Consider the following 27,702-nt stretch of genomic DNA (forward strand, 5'->3'; position numbering starts at 1 on the left):
CTTGTATCATCATGTGTGGCACTGCCTGCGGTAGTTGAAGCATTATTCTGAAAGAGAAGTTTTGTGTTACTGTTCATTAGGGCAGGGCAAAGTCACAGAGACAGGGTTAACAAGAAATTAAATTGTCAGGAGTGGTTCATTTTGCTGCTTTCAAAATTAAATATTTTTAAATGAGAAAAGGGAAATTAATGAGAGGACAAGAAAAGGGAGAATTTAATTACACCATTATTCAAGAAATGTAGATTCAGGGTTCATAATAGGTTACTATTTAGAGTACAGTGGGAGGGCTAGAGGGCTAACGTTGATGTCTTATTGTTTCAGTTGAATTTTCCTTGATTTGAAGTGTTTGGATTATTAAAAGTGAGTTACCTGGCACCAAAATACCAATGTAATTTAAAGTTTTCACTTCATAAATTAATGAATATTAATGACATACAAGGTGGATACTATTACCATGGCAAAAACAGCATCTGAAAGTGAAATCCTTCAATTCTAGGTGGCCAGGCAGCCATTATTAAGCTTTGCTAGTGGAAAGACCTAAAGGTGTTGCAAAGCAAGATGGTTGGAGCTGTGTTTAGGAGCAGTTTGTGTGTGGGAGTGGTGTGGTGGTTGTGGTGTCATCTCCCCTAGAGCTGAACGGCTGGTGGTGTGGAGAGGAAGAACAGTTGACCACTTCAGGTAGACTAAGGCACAAACAGGAAGGAGGCTGTTCCCCAGGTCTTGGCTGGACCAGCAGCCACAGTGAGCCTCCCAGGGGGAGAAAGGAGGATGACAATCTGTCCCGCAGCATGCCCCTTCACCGCCTGCCTCAGTGCACTGGCTCTAAGGGAGTGCTGGGCCAGGCGGGACTAGGCTGGGCTGGGCTTCAATAGGCAGGGGAGCATCGGTGTGTATGTGTGTGTGTACTGTTCTCTCAACACTGCGGCAGACCAGGCGCAGGACCCAGTGGACAGTCAGCTAGCCAGTCAGCCACTGTGAGAGATGCTGCAGCGCTGTGCTGTGCTGCTATTCTACTAATATTTCCTCACTGTGAGAAACTTTAGTTGGATGCTCTTTTATTTTTCCCCACTCTTAGTTACTCATGGAAATTTGATTTATGTGATCAGCATGGAAAAGAAAAAAATGTTGTGTGCACAGAAATGTGCTGAGTTATTGTATGGTTGCTTCATTAAAATTGGGTTTGCTCTGCAAGTTTCAAAAGGCACTATCCATTACTTAAAACCAAGCACAACACTCGCTGAATTCAGAAAATAGGGCCTATTTCTTTTTAATCAAACTACCTCATAGTGACCCATAAAACTTGGACTAGACTTCAACAAACAAATATTTCACTTTTTAAAGTTAGCTTCAGACATTTGGACTGTTTTAAACAGGACAGTTAGTCTGCCAAGTGCCTATAAAAAAGTCTTATATCAACACTTCTTTTTTTCACTGCAGCAGCATGATGAAAATCACATGCATATGGACAAACAACCCTAGCAACTGAGTCTTGTGTTAGCTTAGCATTAGCATTCATAAAAAAAAAGCCTAGCCCTGCTTCTTGACCCATGACCTTTGGTTCCCCTGATTAATACACTGTGGCTCTATTTGATATCTCCTCAACGCCATCCCAGCTTGTCAGTGGTAAAACAACTGGAGACAGCCCAGGAGGGAGATGAAAACATGCATCTTGGAAAGTAGAGCGGGAGGGGAAGAAAAACAAGCATCAACTCAAGCAAGACGATGTATTTTCATGCATCCCTGTCTTAAATGTCAAGATTTCTTAACCCTCAGTGACTGCAGCACTGACATCTCTCCAAGGTTCAACAGAAACCGCATTCATTAATAATTAGCTTAGCTGTGAGGACAGGGAGAGAGACTGGGAACGAGGGAGTGAGTGAGACGGCTAAAATTTAAACTTCTGTCCTTTCCCGAGAGAATTGGATTTCACTACAAGTTTTTTCATTCTTCTTCATTTCTTGTTTTCTTGGTGTGTTGGCCAGAATCCCGCAGGCGGCCAATGAGTGAGCAATTCAGACGTCGCATCAGCCTTACTACTCCCTCCTCTCCTTAATCATGGCTCTAATACCCTCCAGATGAATAAACATCTTCATCCCCTCTCTGTTAAAGCCAGAAGGCTCCTCCACTCTCGAATCCAAGTACGAGAGACAGAAAGAGAGAAAGAAATGGAGAGTTGAAGAAGGAGCACAGGCAAAGGATGACAGATGGAAGGGTGGATCAATGTCGAAATGAACCAACACCAAAGTAACAAAGCCACGGCAAGATTTTCTTCCCATAAATCGTCTGATCTATTTCCCCCTTGACACAATTATCACAGTCCTCCTAATTATTTTTCTCTTCTTAAACAGATTTCTAATGGCAGGCTGTGCTTTTTTTAAGATCATGTTTGTAAAGTGGAGGTTTTGCGAGCTGTTGTGCAACCTTGTCGCCTCAGACTGTGTCCACAGACTGCACAGGAAGGGGGAAGGGGGGAGGAGAGGGAGGAGGTGGTGGTGGAGGGGGGTTGGTCTCTGGAGAATGGGCCAGGCCCCAGACCAGCACTTCCCTGGCCCAGTAACTGTGCCAGAATACTCATGACATGTGTGTACAGTATGTGAGCACAAATGGCAGACAGATTTAGGGGTTTGCTTTGTTTCCCTTTCTATTGTTTTCTGCTGGTATCCATGCAGCTCATCATCATATCTTAATACTACTAGCCTAAGTATTATGAAAACACACACACACACACACACACACACACACACACACACACACACACACACACACACACACACACACACACACACACACACACACACACACACACACACACACACACACACACACACACACACACACACACACACACACACACACACGCCGCATGGACTGAAGCAGTTCCTTCTGTGCCTTCACCCTCATCTTCATTTGCAGAACAGGGCTGGAGTATGAGGCCTGAATACAACCAGACAAATGACTACAGGGCATTTTACTTATTCATCCATCACTTCACATTGATTTATTCCTGTTTATCTATTTATCAGCTAGGAAAAAACCCTTTGGATTGTTTTGCTAAAAGTTTGCATGCTGACGTACTTAGTGGAAAACTTTCAGGGTCACTGTTGAAGAGCTGATCATGGTTCATCTTACTTTTGAATACCGTCCTCTCACTCCAGCACCTCAATGTGGATATGTCTCTCGTATTTACATAGGTCCAGCACTCATTGGCTTAGTAACCGTTTACTTAGTTACACCATCACCTGGGAGGCTATTTAAGTCTCTCCCAAGAGAGCAACTCAGTATGACTACCAACCAGCACCTCTGTATGAATTATCATCCATTCAGTACCAGTACACTTAAGGAAAGTTCTCAGATGTTGAGTATGACTTTACATTTAAATAATAGTCAGAAACCATATTAAGTGAATAAATTAAATATTTGAGGTGAGTTTTATAATTAAAACAGGAAATGATTAAATCTTTCTGTTTTTTTGTAGATATTACTATTATTATTTTGTAAATGTAACTCAACTGCAGTAATAAGGAGTTTTCCTTCTTACATGTGGTAATCTCAACTTCTATCAGAATGTGCAGCTCACTGTGATGAACTCATTTCAAGGATCATAATTCAGGAGAGTGAATGTAATAGTCCCCCAATATCAGTTATCACTGACAGCAACATTCATATCGCCTAATTACTTTTCATTGGGCTGTTGTAGAGGAGAGGACATCAGCCTTTATCTGTATATGAAAGGAGAAGACATTACTGTGGATGAGCTAGTGTTACTGTACTGCTAATAAAGAAACGTCATACAATGAGATGGTAATAAAACCTGTGTCGTACTTGGCTACTTTAAATATCAAGAGAATATTACAACTAAGGTGACCTTTAATTAAATTTGGCATGCAAATAAGTTGGCGAGTCAGGGAGAGAGAAAGAGATGTTCTAAGATTACCATTGGAAACCTGAAGACACGAACATACCACCTAAAACCCTACCGGCCTGGTAAAAGGATCCATGCTGGGTATTTTGGGTTCTTTTTGTTTTTGTGTGTGTGTGTGTGGGTGTTTTTAACCACAGTACATCCACCACAAACAATAGCCATAGGTCAGAGCAGTGACTTCTCCCTTCCCTAATTTGTATTTTTCTTAGCATACTTAGGTTAGTGAGGTGACTGTCATCTCTGCGGCTGTTCATTGTCTGAGGTAGGAGTTGAAGTTGGGGAACATAATCCCACGCACTGTGCATACAGCGGGGAGGAAATATGGGCACAAAGGTGGTGCAGGGCCTCCTGGGTAATTTGTAAAACATGAGCCATGGCACCCGAGTGCCATTCTGAAGCTCAGGTCAGGTGACTCAGTCACAGGTGCACCATGGGAAGATCTCTGGCGAGGAGACACAACCCCCATTACAGGGTATGATGGGCACACAGTGTTTTCTAAACATGAAACTCTCTAGAAAGTTGCTTCGGTCTTTATTTTTAGGAATGTGTTGAGTGCTGAAAATATCTCAGAGGTGGTAGCTACATTGTTCTTTATATTTTTGGGATCTGTTTGCCTGGAAAATTAATTTGCATCTGTAACTTATGGTGGAAGGTCAGAGATATTGCACCTTTCCTCTACCGGATTAAATGTTGTCATTGATTTACACCAATGAACACAAAAGCAACGCACACATATTATACATGCCCAAGTCCAAACATGTCGCTTTAATAAGAAATCTTGATTAGGATTCGGCAGACATAACATCCCATATGCACGGTTTCTGCTTTGCTAGGCCTCAGATAACCTTTATCCTATAGGGTTTAATTAATGTCAGCCAGTCTACTCTGCCTTTCAGAAGGAAACGACTTATTCCTCTGCCCTCATGAAGCCCAAATCCCTCTGTTTCACTGGTGAGGCCGGCTGCCTTGTTTATCCCAACTACAGGTACTACGCCCTATTAAGGCCAGCACTTGTTACAGGGAAAAGGTTGAATTATTTACCAACAGCAGAGGGGGAGGAAGAGAGAGGGAGAAAGAAACAGAGAGAGAGGCATTCGGTACATGGAATAAGATTTTTATGTTGTTTTTTTTGTTTTTTTAAGGTTATGAGCGAGGCAAGATTAATGATCCATGGACATTAGATACAGGTGCTGATTACCACGGAAAAGGGTATCTTTGCATATAGTAAATAGAAAATAAGGCCACAGAGAAGGGTGAGTGAATTGCCCCAAAACATTATGCATTAAGTCTCTTGGATGAGAAACACCTTACACCCTGGCTTTAATAGTATAGTTTTACAAATGTGGTCATGTGTAAATAGATGAATGTGTTTTGTTAAATAGATACCAAGGTTTCTTGTGCGCACTCTTCACCCAGGGCAAACTGTCTGCATTCTATCTGCATCTCAGCCTCTCTGCACAATACAACAAAACATACAGAAAACAAAAGGGAGCACAGAGGGGGAGAACGAAGAGACAGACCAAACAATAAACTCAACCACAAGAGACAGAGTTTGACTTTGTGTGTGTGCGTCTGTAGTGTGTGTGTGTATCGAAGAGGGAGACAGAAAGCGAGAGGAGGACGAGGGAGATGAAGACAAATGCAGAAAGGGAGAGAGACAGAGGGCGGCAGAGAAAACGAAAGACAGAGGGAGAAATCAAATTTGCAAGAACATAACAAAAAGCTGTATCTTCGACAAAAGAGAACACACAAGGGTATTTGTCTAGCTGTCTGCACCAGCAGGATCCTCTGAAAGTTTATTAAACTAGAACCCTTCAAGAGAAGGCAGAGAGTAGTAAACTATACTACTGGGGAGGAAAAAAGAGAGGGAGAGGGAACAGGAGAGGAGGGGAGGGGGGGTTGAAAAAGAAAAAAAGCTAGCTTTTCAGCCTCTGTCTCTCAGAAATTCTTTTATTTCAGCCATGCATTAAGTAACCTCCCCACTGAGTTCTGCTCCCCTTCCTGGTGTGGATAAAGCCGTCCCTTGGGGGAGCCGCTGGTAATTTCCAGCTTCGCCAGAAACTCAGGTATTAGAAAAGACCGCTTGGGGACCTGCCACAATATACCTTCACAATTTCATACGCTCTGAAAAAGAAGGAGCCCCTCCATCGCAGCCTACCCCCACCCTCCCAGTAAACCCCCTCGAGGGTCCCCAGTTCAAATTTCTGAAGTGCAGACAACGGGTGTATGTGTGGGGGAGGGGAGGGTGGTGGTAGGGGGCCCGTGGGACTGAGCACCAGCAATAGAAAATCCACTGCATAGAGGAGAAAAAAGCATTTCCTCTCTGGTCTGGCAGGAGTGCCTTTTTTCCCCTGGCTCCCACCAGAGGCTTTTTACAAAACATGTGTTGCTGACATGTTGACAGATTGCTCAGTGAAGTGTTAGGCGCATGCACACGGCTGGCCATTTAGGGGGACATGGCTTCCTACCCAACATCCTCTACCTGAGGCACCATGTTTTATACATCATCCCCCAAAGAAAAAAAGGAAACAATAAAAGGTAAGGGAGTTGCTTCCTTTGTGAGGAAAACAGAATATCAGAGAGCAGAGAGAGACTGCGTATAATGCTGCCTTAGCTTAACTGCGGCGATAGGGAGGAGCAACGGAAGTGAGAATAAGGGAGGGAAATGGTTTGAGGCAGGAAAGACAGAGATAAAGCAGAGAGGTGGGAAAAAGAGCTTGAGGATGGATGCATGTTATGCTTATGTACAGCAGGTGAGCTTGTCAAACCAATAAAAAGCCCACAAGACCTCCTCTTTGTCTTCCTGTACTGAAGCCACCAATAGCAGGCGAGTGGATAGAATCTGATCAAAGGCCAGTATCCAGATCCAACTTCTGCTCCTATCAGGGTATCGACAGCACACGTCTTAATCGCCCTGCGGCTCCAAAAGTGCTGCCGTGGCAACAGGATGGAAATGGGGATCATAATGTATTCATGGTGCCGGCGACCTGGGGGCTGCGGAGCGTGCTCTCTGGGGACCGCACTTTACCCAGAGCCAGACGTGTCTGGGCAAAATCACTCCACACAAGACAGCAGCAGAATACTGAGGAGCCATGACAGAATGGAGGGAGGGAGAGAGAAAGAAAAAGAAAGAGGGCAGGCAGCAGAGAGATGCTGATAGAAATGGAAGATGATAATAGAAAACAAAGATGGAGAAGGGTTGGTACATTAGAGGTAAACAACAGCTGCTGAATGGTGTCAGAGATTACAGTAAAGAAAGGAGAAATGGTTGTATTAGTTCAGTACTGAATTGAAACTTCAAAACACAAAGGACAACAGATCTGAGGCTTGAGGAGGAAAAAATGCAGGATGTGATTGGTGGGAAGGAGCTTGCTGGGATGAGTGGGTCTACCTTGAGAAGCCTGATGCTGCTTGACCAGGTGGGTGGTTGGCTGGGAAATAAATTGCACAGGAAATTGGTCCAGATTATCAGGGCCACAAAGAGACATGGCCCTTTGGCCACAGGCGAGGATGGATAAATGGTTGGATGAGTAAATGAACAGAGGGATAGAGAGGGAGAAGATTGATGGCTGAGCAGATGGATGGTTCAGTTGGATTGAGAGTCCAGTTACCCACCACCCCACTACCCCCATAGTATCCTATCTGCTCCTGAAAAATAAATGCTTACATTGTAGATATATCTTTTCTTCTTCTTTTTTTCTCGCCGAATATAATGTGCTCTCTGACCCTTTACAACCTAATGATCTCCCCCTCCTCCTCACAAACATACACACATATATACACACAGAAACACACTCACAAACTCATACACACTCGAAAAAATGCTCACACGCACAAACAAACAAACAAACACAAAGCTATAGCCTGACCTGCTTTTCCTCAACAGGAGGGCAGCTACAACAGGCACCATGCCAGGTAAACATCCTCAAGCCTTGTGCACTCACTGCAGAGGGTAAAGCTCAATGCTGAAAACACACTCTAAAATACAAGGAATAGTCAATTATGTTTAGGACTGGGAAGACATTCTTAGAATATATATTCCTCTTACATGGCCCACCTGCTGTATTGTGAAACAAAAAATAAAAGACACAACTTTCGCTGCATTTTATATCAAGATTCCATCTGTAACAGAAAGTCATAACACTCCCCTGTAGAGGTGATGATTCAAATGCATTAAGTCTCCCAAAATGAGAGGATTCACCTGCAGACTGCGGTGCGTCCTTCTGCACTAACTATCCTCCACACGTAGTACACCCTCAGGCATTAAACCTAGGGCCACAGACAACTCCCCTGTCTGTCTTTCCTCCTTCCCTTTAGCTGACAGGTTCTTCGACTGCTAAGCTCCAACACAGACCTCTGTGTTTGTGATGACTGTGCAGAGCAATCAAGGGAGAGAAAGAAAGAAAGAGAAGGAATGATGAAGAGGGACCAGAGAAGGAGTGCAGGCGGAGAAGAGGTAGAGAGAAACAAGGACATCAACAACGTGTTCTCACAGAGAGATGACCCCTGGCCATCCCGAGGCATCTGGTTTATCTGGCTGTCTGGGTAAGCCACGCACACACCTAATGACTCCAGCCTGGTCCATGTCCCATAGGTTTTTTTTATCCAGGATTACGGATGGAGAATGACAATGGGCTGGTAAACTACTATGTCTCACGTCTAAGAGCTAATATCAGACAAGGAGTTCTCCATGATGAAAAGAGTGGGGTGAGTTGAGAACAAGGTTCAAAGTTTCTGAGAAGGTTATGGTATCAGTTGCTAAATTATATTCACAATATGGTGTAACATTAATGAATCCTTTTAAAAATGTTTACAATAATTAGTTTAAGACACTTTAATGCTTCTCTGATGCTGATTTGTATGCGCCATTAATAGTATATTACTTCTCAAACTGAAGGTCAAATATACCCATAACTCTTAGTTGCGCATTATGTTGGAGGCCAATATGGAGATGCAGTTTGGACTTTAACCTCCCTCTTTTTTTCGCATGTTGCATGGCGATGCTGAACAGACCTCAATCTACTTCTGGGGTGGAGATTAGTAATCATCTAGGGTCTTCATATTGATGGCCAGGCTCAGCTTGTTTGCATATTTACTGGCCTCAGAGCCCAGTCGCCTGAGGTGAGAAGCAAATTACATTTCTGCTTACCCCCACGCACACAACCCTCTCTCACTCTTTTCGATTTCTATCCCTCGTTTTCTCCTCCTTTTTTTTCAACCTTGTTTCTCTTAACATGCTGATCAGTCATCTTGCAGTAAGCATCCTTGCCTGCTCTGGCTGCATCCGAATAGCGGTCTCATTTGGCTAACATCATCACAGTGTAATCTTGTTGGAGAGAGCAATCAGTTTACTTTGGAATTAGGTATTCCGTTGGTGGGCCCAGAGAGAGGGAAGGCTCCGAGGGTTTAAAGGATGCAAACGAAAACATGCTCTCCAGAATACAGTCTTGAGCCTGATTGGGTGATAACAACCCACACAGTCTCCATGTGAGAGTAATGAATGGCCAATGGGAGGCCTGAATAATAATGCAATTGGATTAAAATCCAATCACACGATGGTTTTGTCTGTTGACTTTGTTTGTGGGGTATGTTCTACAAACCAAGTTCATGATGAGAAAGATGCATCATGCTTTGACTAGGGGCACATAATGTCCTAATATCAAGATTACCACTCTGTTTACTACAGCCCAATCTCTCTTGGCTGTCAGTCAGTCCTGCAGGATTTTGTTGATCTGATTTTAGTGTGCATGCATTGCATATACTGTAGAATGTGTCTGCTAACATGATGAAGTGATGGTAACAGTACATGTTCTTTGCTGTCTTAAATTAGTGGATTATTTAGAGAATGGCTACCACAGGTGGTGAGTTACTATTTAATCAGAAATTTTAATGTCTCAGTTTATCACAGAGACATGTACCAAGCTGGCACACTCTACAGCCTTTTGCAAAATCCCTGCCACTCATTGGGAGGCCATCTCTTAGGAGAGGCTCTCTGATCAAATCGATTGACTCCTTAAGGATGATCGATCAGCGAGGCAGGTTGGAGGTGGAATAGATTAGATGACCTTTACATTTTCAGTGGTGTTGGACCCCCCACTGTCCACTGCTCTTAACATTAAGAGGACATCTCTGTACTACCTGACCGCATGACTTTACTGTCAAACCATTACACTCTATACTGACACACACTGTTGGCTGTGCCAAAGCATAGTCCAGCTGGTGGCCTTGGAGACCTTAAACGACACCCATCCTGCCCATAAAACTAAATTTATGAACCCACCTTACAGTTCGAAAATGGCAATTAGCACTAAGGAACAAATGTGTTACTTCACATGATATTTGAGAATCCCTGTCCTTGTGGGTGGCTGAACTCCCCATATCCTGAAGTGTAGGAGTGGCTGTTCCACAGAGCCCCGTAGCAGCCCCCACCCAAACACTACCCCCTGGCCAACAAAAACAACCCCTGGGAGGGGTATAGGAGAGGGGGAAATGTTGAGTCGGTGATAGTGTAGCCCCAAAGTTCCCGAAACCACAGTGGCTAGCAGGATGCCGTCACAGCTGGCTCCACTCCTTCCTGTGGGCCTGCTCCACAGAACTCAGTCTGCAGGGAGACATAAACCTGTCCGACTGGTCACTCTTTCCACCGCCCTCCATCTCCCTCCTTCCTTTCCTCCCATTACTGGCAAGTTTGGCAAAAGCCATCTAAGGAAAAAGCCCTATGGGGATCAATGTGCAGTACATTTCCACACAGGCATAAGCAAAATCCTATGACCTTTTCATTAGGGAGGATTAACATGATTCAAAAGTCTGTAGACATTTCTTTTAGGTGTCTGTGTATGAGGTACATGTTTACTTGTGAACTTGTCTTTTGTCTCAAAGCCATGTTACATCCTGTTAACTCCAGGTGTAAATTATAGATAGATATATGGATCATAGAGAAACATGCCACTGTAAAGCTCGTTGGCATTTGATATGCTAATACTGAGTTTTAATTATAAACCAAGTGTTTATCTGTGTTACTCACTTCACATGATTGTTTATAAAATCTAACCAGAGCAAATAAAACACTAATTTGCTACGTAAAACACCACACACCTGTTGAGGTGCTATGTGATCAAGGGAACTAGGAACTGGGATTTACCCCCAAAAAAGTTTCAAAATGTCATCTTAAATTCTAACGCTTCTTATTATTAGCAGTAGTGTTTACCACGAACACTGCATTTTGCAATTAATATATTTAATGGCAGAAATAAGTACCAAAACCTTTCACACCTGAGTAGATGCAGAGTAAAGGGAGGGAGGGAAAAAATCTACATTTCACAAAGCAAACACAGTCCAGAAGGTCCATAAAGTTTTTAAAATACATTTTTGCCTTATCTTTGTGCCTAGTTACATTTCTCTGTATCTGGTTCATCATTATTCTAGTGAGCAGTCCCACGTTTGAAAGAGAAAAAAGAAAATCATTTGAATTCTGGGGACCCAGAGGAGAGTGAGCAAAACCCAGAGGTAAGATCCAAGCTCGCTCTCCGTGCCCTTCCGTTGGCTGCCTACCTGGTAAACATCTCCACAAGCTCCTTGCTTTCAAAACACGTCAACCAGTGCCTATGTACTTTAGACTGGCCGGCCAAGCAGGAATTGAGACTTTATTTGTTTTTTTACTTTTTCCTGTTTTTCTTCCGAGCCATCGCACATAACCTGTCTGGCATTAATGATGTTGTTAATAAAATGCGGCTGGTCTGTGGGTGGATTTGCCTGGCAGGCCTGGTGCCTGTCCTTCTCAGAGATAAGCCCACTGCCGGCCTTATCTACCTCCCACAGCCCCACCCAGCAGTGCCGTGCACTGGACACACAACCAGTCAACTCATCACTGGCTAATTACCACCTCTGACTGCCTTACAAAACAGGCCTGGACTCACATCACTGCTGCAGCTAAGATTGGCTCTCCCCCACCTTGACTGTGTCTCTCTCCACTTCTTTGTCTTTTTCTACCCATCTCCTTCTCAATTTAACTTCTGTTTTCCTTTCAATGTCTCAATATATTTACCTTTTCTCTCCTGGCTAGTTTTGTCCATCCTGTACTCTATTTTATTTGTCTCAGCCAACTGACAATTCTGAAAAATTTCCAGCAAGTTTTACGGCTTTATTTTCCAACTGTCACTTGGAAGGCAATATGCAACAGTTTCATTGTAGGCGGTCAGGTAAATCCTGTGTCTACCTTCCAGTGTATGTCTATGAATTCTAAAAAGACCTAATGTCATTTATGTTACAGTTTCTCGGTATGGGCTTAAGCCATTTGTGAGCTGGAGTCAGTTCAGTCTCATTGCTTCAACAGAGCAGCCGAAGTCACTTGTGTTACAGAGGGAAGGAGCGGTTTCTTTTATTCAATTGTTTTCCACTTCCACGAGCGTGTGCCAAGGGGGAGGAAAGCGCCGGCTTAACACGCTCTGCAATTCAACACGGCCAGACGCAGTCCTATTAAGATTTAATGTGCCATTCTTCTGCTTGTGCCGCTGAAAAAGACTTGCAGGCTGAGGAAGAGAGTGAACAAAGAGCAGGCAGAGCCAGGGCCAGGGAGAGATGAAGAGAGCAAGCGAAACTGAGACAACTGCTTCATGGCCAGGTCTTTGTCACAGGACTGAAGTCAGTTGTTTCAAAGGGATGCTACATAGTGGAGGGGGAAATAACAACAGTGTCGTTAATATAGTGTTTTCACTCAGTGTGTGTAGTTCTGAGTACATGAGATTATCTCTGTTTTGTCCACATGTCATCCCTGCTATTGTGGCTACCTACTTAAGAAAGAGGTCAACTGGATGTAGTCACAGCATGTGTTTAGCCTCTTGGGCGATGAATTATGTGTCGTCTAAAATGCAAAGTGCAAGCACGCAGGTGCTGTGAGGAAGCATGTGTGCGCGCGTGCGTGTTAATACGTGTGTATGAGTGTTTGCATGCCTAAGCAGATGACTGATTGAGCAAACAAATACGTGAAAGACAGAGTGTGTAAGATAGAGGGAGATGCGAATATGAAGGAGGCAAAGAGTTGCAGTGCTGGCCATTGTCTTTCCTGCCTTGAACACACAAACACAAGCGTAAAACGTTGGCTCTTCTATTCTTATTTTGATTGTTTTTCCACAGAAAATGCAGTCCTCATCTGACAAAGACCAATAAATACTTTATACAGTGCATAATGTGTGCGGTGTGAAGCGCAAGGGAGAAAGAAAGAGGGCGTCCTCATGAGGGCATATGCTTTGAATTCCTAATGACACTCCTGTTAATGTTGCTGGCACTGCCGCACAGAGAGGAAATGCACAGGGATGGAGTCAAACATCTACTATAATACTCTCTTTCTTTACGTTTCTTTCTCTGTCTTTCTTTTATCTCCACCTATTCCTCTTTCTCACATAGACACTCAGATGGAACATGCCCCCCACATAAACACATACACACAGGAAGGACTCAAGCCCAATTCTGAGAGCTCACTGTAGCATGAGGTCTCTTTTCAGTGGCTGCGTTGTGCCAGAAGTAGCTATTCTCCCCTGACCGCCTCTCCTCCTTTCAAAGCCTTGTAATCAGTGTGCTGCTCTTTGTACCAGGATGTCGCAAGACGCCCCGGCAAAAACACAGCAGAATTTCTGATGAACGGCAGTGGCTCAGAGTTCGGCTAATCAGGTCTTGCTCATGTCGCTTTCCTCTTATGTGAGCCCTTTTGAAGCAAATAAAGTCGTTGCAGTTTGGCACATCCTTCTTGGCAGCCACAACGCAGCTGTTGGATCAATACACAAAGTTGAAAGTTGAAAAAACCCAGTACAACCAATCGGAGCCTGTTGGAAACAGTTAGTAGAAAACACGGACTGCCAGGAGCCTGTTCATAGTTGAGGGTATTACTGAATGTTTCCATGCTGCCGACCCAAAGACTTGATGTAAATGAATTCAAACACTTCAAATACACATGTCATGGTTAGGAGTGGAAGGAGGAAAACATATATCAGTGGATTTTAAAAATGTGTCTGATTTGCCATCACAAACAGAGACTTCATATATACAAATGTGTCTAAACTATTTCTATCATATTACCACGCTCTGCATTGTGGGGAGATCTTATTGTTTTCACAGAGTATTAGTATTTCATTTGTATTTTTCTCATAAATCTGAAATGTATTTTATTGAAGCTGAGTGCATTTTGCAATGTCTATAGGGAAGAGGAAAGGGGAAATCTACATAATATAAATCCATATATGGCCCAGTTATCTCTCTCTCTTTCTTTGTTGCACCCTCTCTGATTGATTCCTTTATCTGAGGGAAGCAGAAGACATGCTCTGTTTGCTCGCACAGTGGCCGGATGGAAAACAGAGAAAGACACTTATTAAAAAGGTCATCTCACAGAGGGTTAAAATAGCAGGGCACGGATCTCTCCGGGGGGAGCAGCCATGCCCCTTCTCTAGTGAAGGACACAAGAAAAGGTGTCGCTCAAGGGAGCTGGACCATAATGAAAGAATGGCCACCAGGCTGACAGTCCATGTGTGCACTAGGCTATTCAAATACCTTCAGAGACACAGAATTGTAGAGCGGACACTGAAAGACATTGTGAGAATGCAATCTTTTTGAATTAAACTCTGAGCTAGAGATGTTATTTTTATTTACAGTGTGGACTAGCTAGTAAACACAAGTGGAAATGAGTTGAGGGGCGCGGTATTTCTTTGGCGTTCAGGTCTGAAGGCATATTTCCTTGCCTACCACTGCAATCTCATATCTAGCAAATGAACACGTCTCGTGCCAACTGAGAACAAAAGTCAAACTACAGACACAATTTCTCTCTCTCTGTGAAGGATCAGTAACAATACAAGGGTGTACAGACAGTACAGCAAGACAGTGAGACAAAGCTTTTGTGAAGTGTTTTTGGAAAGGCCTATGGAATAGCAGTGCCTCTAGCCTCCTGTCTCCTCCCCAGGGCAGCCTAAAGCCCTGTCGGCAGGATGCTGATCCCCACACGGAAACCTGATCCGCAGCCATCCTGGAGCCGGCGGGGGGACGGGGGAGCGCTCTCCCCCCGCAGAGCCGCTCCACTTCTGCCCCAGAGTTAAAGGGGTGCTCTGGGGGAACATTCCTCTAGCCCTGCCCCAGCCAGCCTCCACTCTCAACTCTCTAGAGGAGCATTCTTCCAGCCCTGCCCTAGCCTTCACTGGGATCTCCTGGGGAGCATTCCTGAAGCCCTGCCCCAGCTCAAGACAGGCTCCCTGGGGACGCATTCCTGCAGCACTCTCTCTCTTTCTCTCTCCCCATCTCCCTCCTTCTCCCTCACTCCCTTTCTCAGGCTCTCGCCTTCCTCCGCAGTCCAGCATTAGCGCGATCAATAGCACCGATCGCATCGGGGACACGAGGCAATCCATACCCATGCGCTCCCTTAGCGCACTGCAGTGGTCACAGCTTAAGTGCATGGAAAGGTGTTATACCTCTGCTAGATGGGGGGGTGGGGGTGGGGGTGGGAAGAGACAATGGCCACCATTGATCGCAGTGACATGTAACATCTTTCTCTTTTTCTCTGTCCATCTGGGTGTGGTCGACATGCAGCGAGAATGTGTTTAGACTTTGTTTTGTCTGTTTTGTCTCACTCTACTTGTGAAACTTGTGTTTTATTACTATAACATAGACACAAAGGACGATGAGACCAAGAATACACATAGTGAGATAGTGGGTGTACATGGGCATGTCTGGTTTTAGTAAAATACACAATACATCAATACATGCTTACAGCATATCAGCTGGGGGGAAAAGAGCTGAGTTCTGTCAGGGAACAGCAAGCAAATCTCTATATGGGGATTGGTTCCAGTCAAGCTCTGCAATTTGTTTACCAAAAATAAAACATTTGAAATTGTAAAATTGGAGAGTTTAGCAGGTGCTGGTGGTTGATTAGAAAATGGTTCTAATAAAGGATCCATCTGTGAGTAGAGACTTGATGTAAGGCAGATTAATTGGTCATGGATGTCTACATAATGCCACATAGGAAATCTCCTCCCATATTCTAGAGAATACACAAACACACACTCACACACACACACATTCAAAGTACTTAGTATGCCATCTAGAAGTTTCTTTTCTCCCACTGTGTTTGAATACTAATAGAGTGTTTCTGCACAATCACAATACCCTAATGGCAATTAGATTCTTTTGTTTGGTTTCCACAGGGGCTCTTATCCAAACTGTGTTTTTTTTTCATCATTGAGCAATTAAGAGTTATTTGTCCGTAAGATTGAGATTTATAAAAGCCAGGCTTAATTATAGAAAAAATATAGCTGAGTCAGTCATGACCACATTGCGACAGTGCTAAACATAAATTAATCATGTATTTCATGCATGGATCAAATACACAACTTTTATATAAGATTACTGACTATTACCTGATCATTACACCATAAAATAAGTATAATTAAATATTAATTTAAGAAATGTTTGACTACGTCCCCCCATGTCTTAAATAATGGCCTTTTGTGTTCTGACTTCATAGGTTCCCCAAACAAAATCTGTGCTAGCTTGATGGAATTGTTAGATTGAAAAAAAGGGCGACAGGAGGTTCTGCACTTAGTTTCGCTCAAACCAATGAATGAACCAATGAAAAGTGGACAGTGCATTGATTTTCACAGCTTTAGTCAACTGCGCATCACTCTTTTTTGAATTTGCACACACATGAGCACACCGGAGGCACACATGCATGTAAACAAGTACGCCTGCACACACAAAATCACCTCTACAATGAACGTGCATGAATTTCTGTGTAAAATAAGACCAATGGGGGCGTGACAGAATGCATATGTGCATGCTTATATTCACACACATACACACACAAACAAACAAAATACTTGGTTCATGAGACTGTCTAACATTTAATGGAAAATCTTTGTAAAACCCGTAGGATATCTACCCTATAATTTGTGGCTTGCTGATGGGTGGGTTGCAAAATATGAAATCAAATTGTGCTTGAATATAAACAGAATAGAGACTACAGTAGCTTTCTCTTAAACAGTGCTTAGAATTTGCTTTGAAACAATATATGGGCGCTTCTGCTCTATATCAGTAACAGGATCATTACAGTTTCGACTGTATGTGTTCATGTTCATTTTAGTCTGTTCTGTTACTGTAAAAGATATGAGGAGACAAGGTCTGTGCCCAAACATTGGGAAATGTGTGTCAGATGGTGTTTCTCAATGCAGGCCCATCAGGACGTGTAAAGGAGGACAGCAAGTCCAGGAGAAGCACATGGAAACCTTCAGTTCACATCATTAGTTCTGTCTGCCACCTTGTCAGGGTATTTATAGCCCTATTCATCCATCAACAGGTCAATGACACAGTCTGCCAATGGCATCCTTCTCTTTCAGTCCCACTAGGTATTGCTACTGCAGCTAGCTAGCATTGGGACCAGCTAAGGGACTTTCCTGGAGCAAGGATCTGTTTCCAGTTGGTGGTCTGCTTACTGTGGGACCTTGTAGCTGCATGTTACAGTGTGGTGAAATGTTAAAATTAGTATAGTGCTGTATAAAATGTGCTGTAAAACTGAAACAGGCAAGTATACAATGTACATTCTATAAAGTACATAGTACAAGGATACACTATACATACTATAAATAAACATTCTGTAGCCTATGTGTATGTCCTGTCTGTAGATACTGATGCACAGCAAATATAAATAATGTGCTATGTGTCTGAGGCCTGTGTGTTGTTGGATAGCTACCAAGGAAACTGGTAGTCTGGTGTTGTGCTCCCCTTGGTGCAGTGTACTAACACACATAGTGTGGCATATTCTCTGATGAAGGCATAGAGTGAGAGTGGGAGTGGGAGAAGAGCTGAGTGGCAGAGTGAAGGGGAGGCTCGGTGGGCTGAACGTTGTTTACCTGTCAGCTGGCATTGATTAATCTTGTGTTCGGTGAGATCGCTCAGCGACTCGAACACCTGCCGGCAGCTGTCGCAGCTGTGCAGTGCAGGCTCCTCGTCCTCCTCCTCTCCCTCCTCTCCTTCCTCTGGAGAGAGCAGTCTCTTCCTCAGACGCCCGGTCTCACCATCCTCCGCCGCCCTCTCGAGGGCGCACTCTGGATCTGCCGAGCCACAGGAAATGACAGAACCACATAGTCAGAGGGGTGACCCACACAGTGAGGTACTACAGCTTCCTCTGGGTGACAATAAAATGGATTTCTAGACTCTGGATTTAATAAAAACAATAATAAAAGCTGTAATAAAAATGCAGGTTCAATTTGGGCCTCTGTAACTCAACCACTCATGCCATAACAGAACTGTTGGGCAGGTGAGGGTGAGAGATATACAGGCACACACAGACAAGGTGGCACAATACTCACACACACACACACACATCTAACACACACATACACACACCTCTGTTATTAGAAATGGTTTTACGTTGTGTTTGCCCTGCTTCACCCAAGCAAAACTTCAGTATATGAAACTAGACTGATGGGAATATGTGTAGTTAATAAATCCTGGATTGCAGTTTTGGCTGGACCAAAGAAATATGAAATTCCACCAGTGAGTGCTGAATTGCATCAGTCAGCGTCTATCAAAGGAGACAGACCTTGCCATATTACCCAGACATCTAGGCCAGCACTGTGGATGTATGGAGTGTAGCACAGTTAGACACACAAAACTGAGATTGGTGTGTATTAGGCTGTCGTCACGACACACTTCCCTAAATTATTCAGCCTTGCTCGCAGGCAGCCGCGGGTCGCGCACATCAATATTCTTCAATCCATCTGCAGTTTTGTCTCTGGTTGGCTTTGTGCTGCAGCAGTGCCAGGGGTAGGAGACTGACTACCCTGAACCAGGACTAGGAATCATCTTTCAAAATACCACTCTAATCATAAGTTCTTCATGTGATGCCAAAATATTCCGACAACAAATCAAACCTTGCATTGTTCACTCACAGCGTACCAATAAACATCTTCACTAGCATGAATAGTTAAGCGAACGTGGCTTCAACACCATCTTATAAATAGGCAGCATGGCCTGCAGCTCTTTTTCCCCTGCTGTGACCATTACACTTTACAATAAGACTGATTAAAAAGCCATACTTACAATCAAACAATCATGTCACCCTGGTTAAGCCTTTGTGGGCCAGAAGATCTCTTGCACTTCACTGGCAGCCATTTTAAGCCCCACTGATGCAAGTGTTCTTCAGCTTGTCCTAAAACTCCGGAGGGGAACATTAGGAGGAAGCCTGTTTTTTTGCCTAGCACACAGTTAACAGTGCCTGCGGACAAGGAGTGTGTGGCACTGATGTGCGCAGGTGTATGCGTACTGGGTCCGTATACACATGGGCGGCCATTTTAAGACCTCCTTCTGTAGGGTGCTCTTAAACTGTGAAATTCCTTGAGGAAAGACGTTCCAGAACTCATCAAGGCCACCCAGGATTTTTCCTTTCCCCCACTTGCGCCAAGTATTGATGTAACATCACACCCTCCATTGTCCTTCCCTCTTGGCGACTAAGGCTCTCGGAACATGCCCTCTAAAAATATCAGCACTGTGGTCCCCGGTGGGACCATGCAGAACAGAACAGAAGGTGTTTCAAGAAAATGAAAATCCCAACCCAATCCTCACAGATGCAGGCCTTTCTTGCTCTGGGGGAAACACTTCTGACTGAGGCCAAAAGCCACACAATATAGACTTATGATTCATCCACATACACACACACAGACACAGAATTCACAATATGCACTGAGATGTTTTTTTTTTTTTAGAGGGTGCCTGTGGAGGAGGTTGAGACTTTGATATTTTTTTCCAACGGCCTTTATGAATCATTAATTTCTCTAATATTACAGCTCAGCTCTGTCAATGAAAACAAGTGATGGCTACATTTAAGAATGGTATGTTTTATCTGAAATAAAAATGCATAAATCTGCTCCAAATGCATTTTATTGTGCTTTTCATAGTAAGCTGATGTTCTCATATTGTTTAAAAGTTATATAGATCTACAATTATGACTAAAGAGAAAATGGAGGTTCATAAGCATCCCTTGTTTTCATTTGTTGAGAGTGACAAGTTTCAGCTGCAAGTTCCAGTGAATCCAAGCTGGGTCAGTGCTCTTGGTCGAGCTGAGTGACCTCTGGTGCACCACTGTGATGCTGTGCTAGAAGTGTACTGCTACATGTTAGGGGGGTTGGGGAGCAGGGGACACAGAACAGGGGTGGGGGGGGTTGACATGGCAAGGTCACGTCCAACCCTGGGATTAAAGAGCCACATCAATACTGAGGTTCCTGTGCCTCTGGGCCTCATACAGTAATCCATCAGATCAGGACATCCTCTTCTACCAGTCTCTACAGGCTGGACAGCAGATCAATACTAGCATGCTTGGAATGGCTGACAATTACATGTGAAATATGTGGGGAAGATGTGTGGCATATTGAGAATTTTTCATCATCCCAAACACCCTTGTTAATTTTGTTAATCAGCTTGACAATGTTGGTATAGAAGGTAAGGACAAGAGGGAAGCTACATTGACCACTGATCCATATTCTGATAAGGTCAGCTCAAAGTAAGATGATCGTAGCTCAGTCTGAGAAATTATTCATGAGGGGAATATAATGAAGATCTGACGGAAAGATTTTTAAGGATGAATTTTCAATCTTTATGGTACTAAAAGCGCATTAGTACTGTACTAATAAATATGTGGAAATCTGGATCGTGATTGACATCTTCCATCTTTAGACATAATATACATCTGAGTCCGAGTCCATCCATCATACAGACTCTTGTCTCTTATGGTGTCTAGTGACATTTATCATGCCACAACTTTCATCTTGTGAGTTGAAGAGTCCCTTGGACCCCCCACTCTTATATTATTGAATATTTCTGCTGTTAAATATTTATAACCCTTTAATTGATATTCTCCTCTTTGCTCCATTAGTCCCACCAGGGACCTGTGGTCCCTAGCAGGGAAGCCTACACTAGTCTCCCCACTGTCTGGCCCACACACTGAGACAGGTGGAGACACTGACCACAGGGAGAGGAAAGAGGGTATGAACGTATAGGAATACTCATAGAAGGAAAACAGTAAAGAGATTAGTCTGGCCAAACTGTAAAAGTATTAACTCAGTAATTTTTATCTGAAAAGTTAACTCTAACCATGAACCCTGCTTTTAACCTCACTAGAGAATTTATGCCTAACCCTAAACTTAAAGATTAAATAAAAATCTTATAATACTGAGCGCCTGGAACAAGGAAAAGAGGCATAGAGAGTTGTTGTTGGGTACTAAGCAATTTTTGAAAAGCAACATGTAATGGATGTCAGTGTTTTAAAACTGAAATTCATTCAAATCCAGCCCCAAGACACTGAGTCTGAAAAGTGTGAAATCACTGAGGGCTATGCTCTTACTTGCCTGTAGATTCAGTATGTCGAGTTCCATCAGGGTTTACCCTGAGTCTTTCTTTGTGCAATGAAAGACCTCGGTGTTGAAAACATCATTACCAGCTCACCCATCTCCTCATTTCCCTCTCATTTCCCAGAGATCCTGATCCTATGATGCCCCCTCCTCAGCAACCCACCCTACAACCACCCACCCCCAAGTTCAAATTAAGAATTTATTTTAACCAGCGAGCAGCTTCTGTCGACACATGTCGGCGGGCCTGATCAAAGGTGAGTACGCTCCTTTATCGGAGTGAGGGAGGCTGTCAGAAATAGGAGGACATTAAGATTGAATAACCTTCACACGGTTGCCGGCACCTCATTATTTAAAAATCTAAAACTTTTGCCGAGCACCCGCCATATATATAGGTCACACTACATTCTAATGCCACATGTGCCTCCAAGTGTATCCTCCTCTGTGTGAATGGGATTTGGGGCTCTCCACTTAAACCGTCACATCCACTGATCCCCTATCATTAAAGAATGTCATGATCCGACGATGGGGCTGTGTGCTTGACACTTGCCAGATTGTTAACTAGCGTCAAGAATTAGCATGGGTAGAGTCTGTGTTCATATGGTCGGTACATGTTACTTGATTTATCTGCTTCAAGTACTCCAGATCCATGGTTAGGAGTAATAGCGGTTTAATAGTTTGATGCATTTTACATTTTAAAGTAGATTCATTGAGGTGTTTGTCAAAAGCCATTTCTTTGAAACGTTGAACAAACAACAAGCACCAAGTGATGCCGAGACCGAAAATGTTTTTTCTCCCTGTGTTATATGTTACAAATAAACATGCAGTATATTTATAAAAAATGTATGATGCATGCTGAGATAAAGATAAGAGTATCACAGAGTGAGAAAAGGTTCTAAACAATTACAGAAATAAGAACAAACAATGAAGACAACACATAGAGCACTACACAAAGGAAGCAGCACATATAATCACAGGTATACAGACAGCATCATCCACCATTAAAATCTGCACCAAAAAATATGAGCATACAACGAAGAATGGAAATCAAAGCAGTTGAATGAGAAACAACGTTTGAACATGCCAAATGCTCTCATTCTCTTTCTCACCCTGTCTCACTCATTCTCTCGCAGGGAGTGATAATATTGAATGGAGCACCTTGCTATGCCATTAGTGCAGTAAAACATGAAAGGAAATGAATAATACAGAATATGATTTTCTGAAGTGGTGGAGTGAAAGAATCCTTTCCTCTTCCTGCTGTAGTGAGCCTTGCAGTACATTGATCTGTGGGCAGCCTGAACCCCAGCCAGAGCCAGTGTCTCAGACACCGCACTACTACTCCACACTACGGCACCTTGCCACCCAGACACCCCTTCAGATCTCAATAACACTTCTATTTGCCTCAGTCCACTCCACTGTGACAGAGCTGACACCCTCTTCCTAAAAACAGCCTGAATCTGACATTGCCAAGAGCAAAAAAAGAAAGAAGGAAGAAAGAAAAGGATGTATATATAAGAGAGAAGAAAAAGCACAGAGCATGTGGTTATAATTACACACAGGCAGCGCAGTGGTAAAGCCAAGCTGCAGATCTTAAGCCTGCTCGACACTCTCTGGGTAAAAAAGCGCACTGCCTCATTAAATCTCAGATATCACACTGTTCTTGCCCTTCTATACTATGCATAATACTGTCTATCTTTTAGAGGGCCTCTTTTGTTAGCATTTCTCCATTGCCTTTGCTACATATCAAACATGAATGAGAAACAGGATGCAGGGTCTGCAGAACACTTGCAGAGTCACAGAAGAGCGCGACTGGGGGTCTTCTTATGAGGTAGATCTTGACACTACATCTGATTAAGCCCTAAGCTTGTCAGGAGTCTAATGGCTACCATGTCCATCAAAGTGGCAAATGCATGAAAAGCCGGTGAGGTTTTCTACTGCTTTTCAATTTGACGTTAAAAAGCGCGTGTTTGGGCAGCAGTTTAACCATGTCTATGAATTACAGCTGTTACAATAAAGACCTCAGACACACGGACAGTGGTGAAACGTTTAAAAAGTTGGTTGCAAATAGCAAGAGAAATCTCACGACATCATAAAAGTTTACCGCCACAAACAACTCTTTTCTCATTGACCATTCGTCAAGCTATTTCCTGAGAGGGGGTTAAAAAAATAAATCAGACGAAGTCAAATGAGGAAAGTGAGAAATTAATTTGTGTGCCCTCCTGATTTCTCCACAGGCAGACATCGATCATGTGGCGGCTGTCTCCCCTCACTCTGGAGAAAGAGGTGGTGGAGGGATGGGGAGAGGGAGATCCGTGTGTCTGAGGGGGTCGTTGTAATCAGGCACACTCATTAGCTCTGCTTTGGCTCTGGATGACAGGAGGTCTCCGAGGCGAGTCTGCCTCTTATGCCCAGTCCTTCATCCCTTGAGCTGGGGTTAGAGGGGCTAAGGAGGCTGTTTCTTTTCACAGAACCACCCACCAATATCTATCAATTTACATTAGCAAAGCGGCAGATAGATATTGCTCCACTTTTTCCAGGGATGGACGACAATGTAAAAAAAAAAATGTTGAGTTATATTTGTGATCTTTTATAATTTGAAGCGTCAGTTGGAAACACACAGAGGGATGATGGGTAACGCAAAAGATCAGAAACTGCACTTTCTGTGCAGTAAGCCTTTCTGCTGTTCGATCTCAAACCTATATCTAAATACCTAAAGTGTAGATTTATAGAGAGATCACAAAAAAGAGCTAATAACACTGCAGACGTAATAGTGCTTAGAAAAGCTAGGATGTGTTATAATGGTGCATGCAGTAGCTGTATTTTGCACTGGGGCACTCAGAAAGCTATGGTTAAATGCTGGACTAATGTGGCAGCCTAGGAGTACCCAGGGTCCCCAGCCTGCTGGGCAAAACCATCCATATCGGGTTTAAAATAACCACGCCTGAGACTTAACCTTTACCAGAGACAAATGAAATGAAAATATACAGTGTGGTGCATCAGGAGCAGGCTTCATTCATAGGGGGCTTTCTGCTACCCTGACCTGAATTACCGCTCTGTTCCTGGAGGGCCACTGTGAATGGCACACGTGGAGACAGGACACATTCATCTGGGTAGCTCTATTCTACATCATACAGAGGGTTGGGAAACAAAGAGTCTAAAAAAAACAGCAGGAACACACAGAGACACAAGGACAGCTATAAGCACACCTGCATGTATGCATGCACACAATTACACAAACAAAGAGAAAGAGCTACACTGTACGTCCCTCCTCTTGAAAATACATATTCAGCCATTCAGTTTAAAGTATGAAAACCTCTAAAACAGTAAACACAAATCATTCTGAACCCAACAAAGATTTTACAGACACACGATCACACACATACACAGACACATGTACGTAGACACATGCAATACACTTTTCCAGCCGAAAATGATGAAATGTGAAATGGAGCATTACCGCTCGGAATGGCAGTCCGCCCAGGACTGTGCTGGTCCTCTGTCACATTGTCTTCTACTGCCAGAAAAAGAGAGGGGGGGAAAAACGAGGGAAAGAAACAGTTAACAGCGAAAAACAAGTTAGACACATTGAGATTTCCTTCTTTTTTATTATTTACTACCGAGATTTTCTGTATGGAAATTCCAAGAGATTTCAACAGCTTTCGACAGCTCAACCTGTGGTTTGGGAATCCACGCAAGCCTTTTATATGTATGAGGTTTGGCAACAAGGCACACAGCCACCCACGTAAATAACATATTGGACTGGGTAATGACGTGATGAATTATGAACGTCTCCCATGAAACGTCCCCCCAACGTCAACAGTGACCAAGTGAAAAACACCTTGATGACTGCATTAGTAAAAAAGGTTGTTTAGTAGCTAGGTTAACTAAATTAGAAGATTTGTAGACTCCAGTATAAATATGGACCTTTCTTAAAACTGACAAAACTTAAACTTAAAATGCCATGAAGAAACTTGTGTTTATATAATCTTTTATATTCACACTATCTGCTATAACTGCCAAAATAGCTGCAAAGTGCTTTTGCTCTTTGACAGATAGGCTGACAAAATAGTGACGGCTTGATCGGCACTCAGATCTGTTCATTAGGCGCATGGCAACTAAACCACTTTTGACTTTTTGACAACAGCAATGGCCTTGAAAAACATGACTTCTGTTTAGTAAAAGGTAGGAACCTTTTACATTGGAGCCTTTTTTGGAACTGGTGAGAGTTCCTTGTAGCGTGTCAAGTACAAGAAATGAAATGGATTTTAACAGCGGGAAGAGAACAAAAGAGTCTCCCACCTGTTCCATGTAAAATGAGGGTCTCACTGAGGACTTCTTACGCCTCTGCGTTCCACCCCTGCAGTTGAAATGCATTCTCCATTATGTCTTTTCTTTCTAGCCTTTCATTTTCCTGGGCAAAGAGGAAGGGGGAGTCTGACAGGACCTCCCAGTAGGGGAGTATGGCAGTGACTGCCAAAGCAGAAACTGGCGCACTTTTAAAATCGCACAAAATATCCTGTACTTTGCATAATTAAGGCAGGATCCTATGGTGGCAGAAGCCTTTCCCTCAGGGGAGCACGAGTCAGTGTCAAGCAGGGTGTCAAACCTCAGTGAAAAATGAAGAGGAAAGTGTCGAGCTGTTTCTTGTGAAGCCGACAAACGACAGAGCAACTATGTTTCGCTGTCAGGCCTTGTCCAGCCAAAACTGAATTCCCAAGGAATTCTTATGAGAGGTTTTTATTTAAAATATTTGTAAAGACATGCCAATATTCCTTAAAATACATATAAGAATATCTTTGATTGGGAATATTTCCCTTAGTAACCATTTTAATTGATGTCCACAGAAAATTTGCTAAACAAATGGGCATGGGTCTGGCAATTAATTAATAAAAACAATTAAAAGTGATGGAACAGACATTGTTGGACACCATAGAGATACGTCCCTCAGAGCCACTGCAGAAGACAACACAGAAACCTTGTCCTGTTAAAGGAGGCCTTAGTGACTGACACCCTGAGAGTTTAATGAGTTTCTCTAGCACTGTTGAGCGCCTTGCATCTAGGATCATTTAAATGGGCTAGGGATGGGGGGTCCTAATAAATTCCCCATGGTTCTATCAGAGATTGGTGGTGGGAGCTGGAGTTTTTGTTTTGATTACTGTCCCTGTTGGTGAGATGAGGGAGTTCAGGCAGAAAATTCTATTTTACAATGCCATAAGTACTTAAACATTACGGCAGTTTGCAATGATTTGTCACCACTGTGAACTTATTAAAAGTTTTGTCATTTAAAGTAAACAACTTCCATCAGAGTGCAAATTCTTTTCTCATTTGCACCTGTCTTCTAGATAATTAATAGCTAGCTAGGAGCGATCATAGAGGGTAAGCTGTCAGTAAGGGCAAACTCCTGTGATGTTTCATACTAGCTGGACATTTGATCAAAAATCAAGGCACAGTGCAAATACAAATAGCTCAACAGTTTTAATTAATATGCTCTAAAGCTCATGATCATCTCATAATGACTATAACTTCAGCAGAATACAACTCAGTCCACAGTGTTGTTAATACATCACTGCTATCAGTTAATTAATGTTTGACAAGGTACAGTGTATCACTCAGCCGGTGACAAACTGTAATCACACTGCTAGCTTTTGTTGATACAATACCAAACACACATGGGACCATTTCAGCACTGCTCCTTTGATTTTCAAAACGCGGAGTAGAAAAACATAATCCCACAACAAGTGGTACAGCATTAACGGCCACTAATTAACACACTGGCCACACACAAAAATGAACACAGAGTAACTGTCATTATATTATGAGTGACAATCCCCGAGACAGAATATTTCCTTTTTAGGGATGAATTAATTTTCCATAGATAGGCGAGCAAAACTGGAGACTAAATCAAGTTACAAAGTAAAAACACACACACACAAACACACACAAAAAATACAAAACAAAATTTTAAAAAGCAGATTGATCACTACATTCACGGTCCATAAGACATCACACCCGCGTAAAACTAATGATTTAACAGACATGAATAAGCAGAACATGACAAACTCTCAGCAGCTTAGAGCTTTTCTAATCCATCAAATGAATTCCTGCTGTGTAACAGAACTGAGTGAAGAGTGTGTGTGTATGCACGCAAACATGTGTGCATAAATACTGTACATGTTTTGTGCTTTTACGTGCGGATTGCCACGCATTTGTGTGTGTGTGTGCTTGTGTGTGTATGGGTATCTCATAGCACTTCTCAGGCATAAAAAAAGCCCTGAGTGTGTTCCTGGATATGCGTGACTCATCTGCTTGGTTACAACCAGCTTGGACGATACAGCGCTGAACACAATGGCTGTGTAATCCGCCCTGACTGACCGGGAAGGAGACGCTCGCCACAGGGACTACAACTCA

At 43.1% G+C, this 27,702-nt stretch overlaps 1 protein-coding gene across 2 annotated transcripts in view; it reads right to left on the minus strand.

The window, feature by feature from the left end:
• Positions 1-27,702, minus strand: part of LOC133990414 (zinc finger protein 521) — an 89,347-nt gene that overhangs the window by 56,482 nt on the left and 5,163 nt on the right. The window contains exons 2-3 of one of the 2 annotated variants that reach the window (XM_062428722.1): positions 24,752-24,808; positions 17,803-18,003 (exon numbers count right to left, since the gene is read on the minus strand). In XM_062428722.1, the coding sequence (XP_062284706.1) occupies positions 17,803-18,003; positions 24,752-24,808 (258 nt within the window). The remainder of the gene's footprint in view (positions 1-17,802; positions 18,004-24,751; positions 24,809-27,702) is intronic. The other variant, XM_062428723.1, reaches the window with a different exon arrangement.

This window comes from Scomber scombrus, chromosome 11 (assembly GCF_963691925.1).
Source record: "Scomber scombrus chromosome 11, fScoSco1.1, whole genome shotgun sequence".
Lineage (NCBI taxonomy): Eukaryota > Metazoa > Chordata > Actinopteri > Scombriformes > Scombridae > Scomber > Scomber scombrus.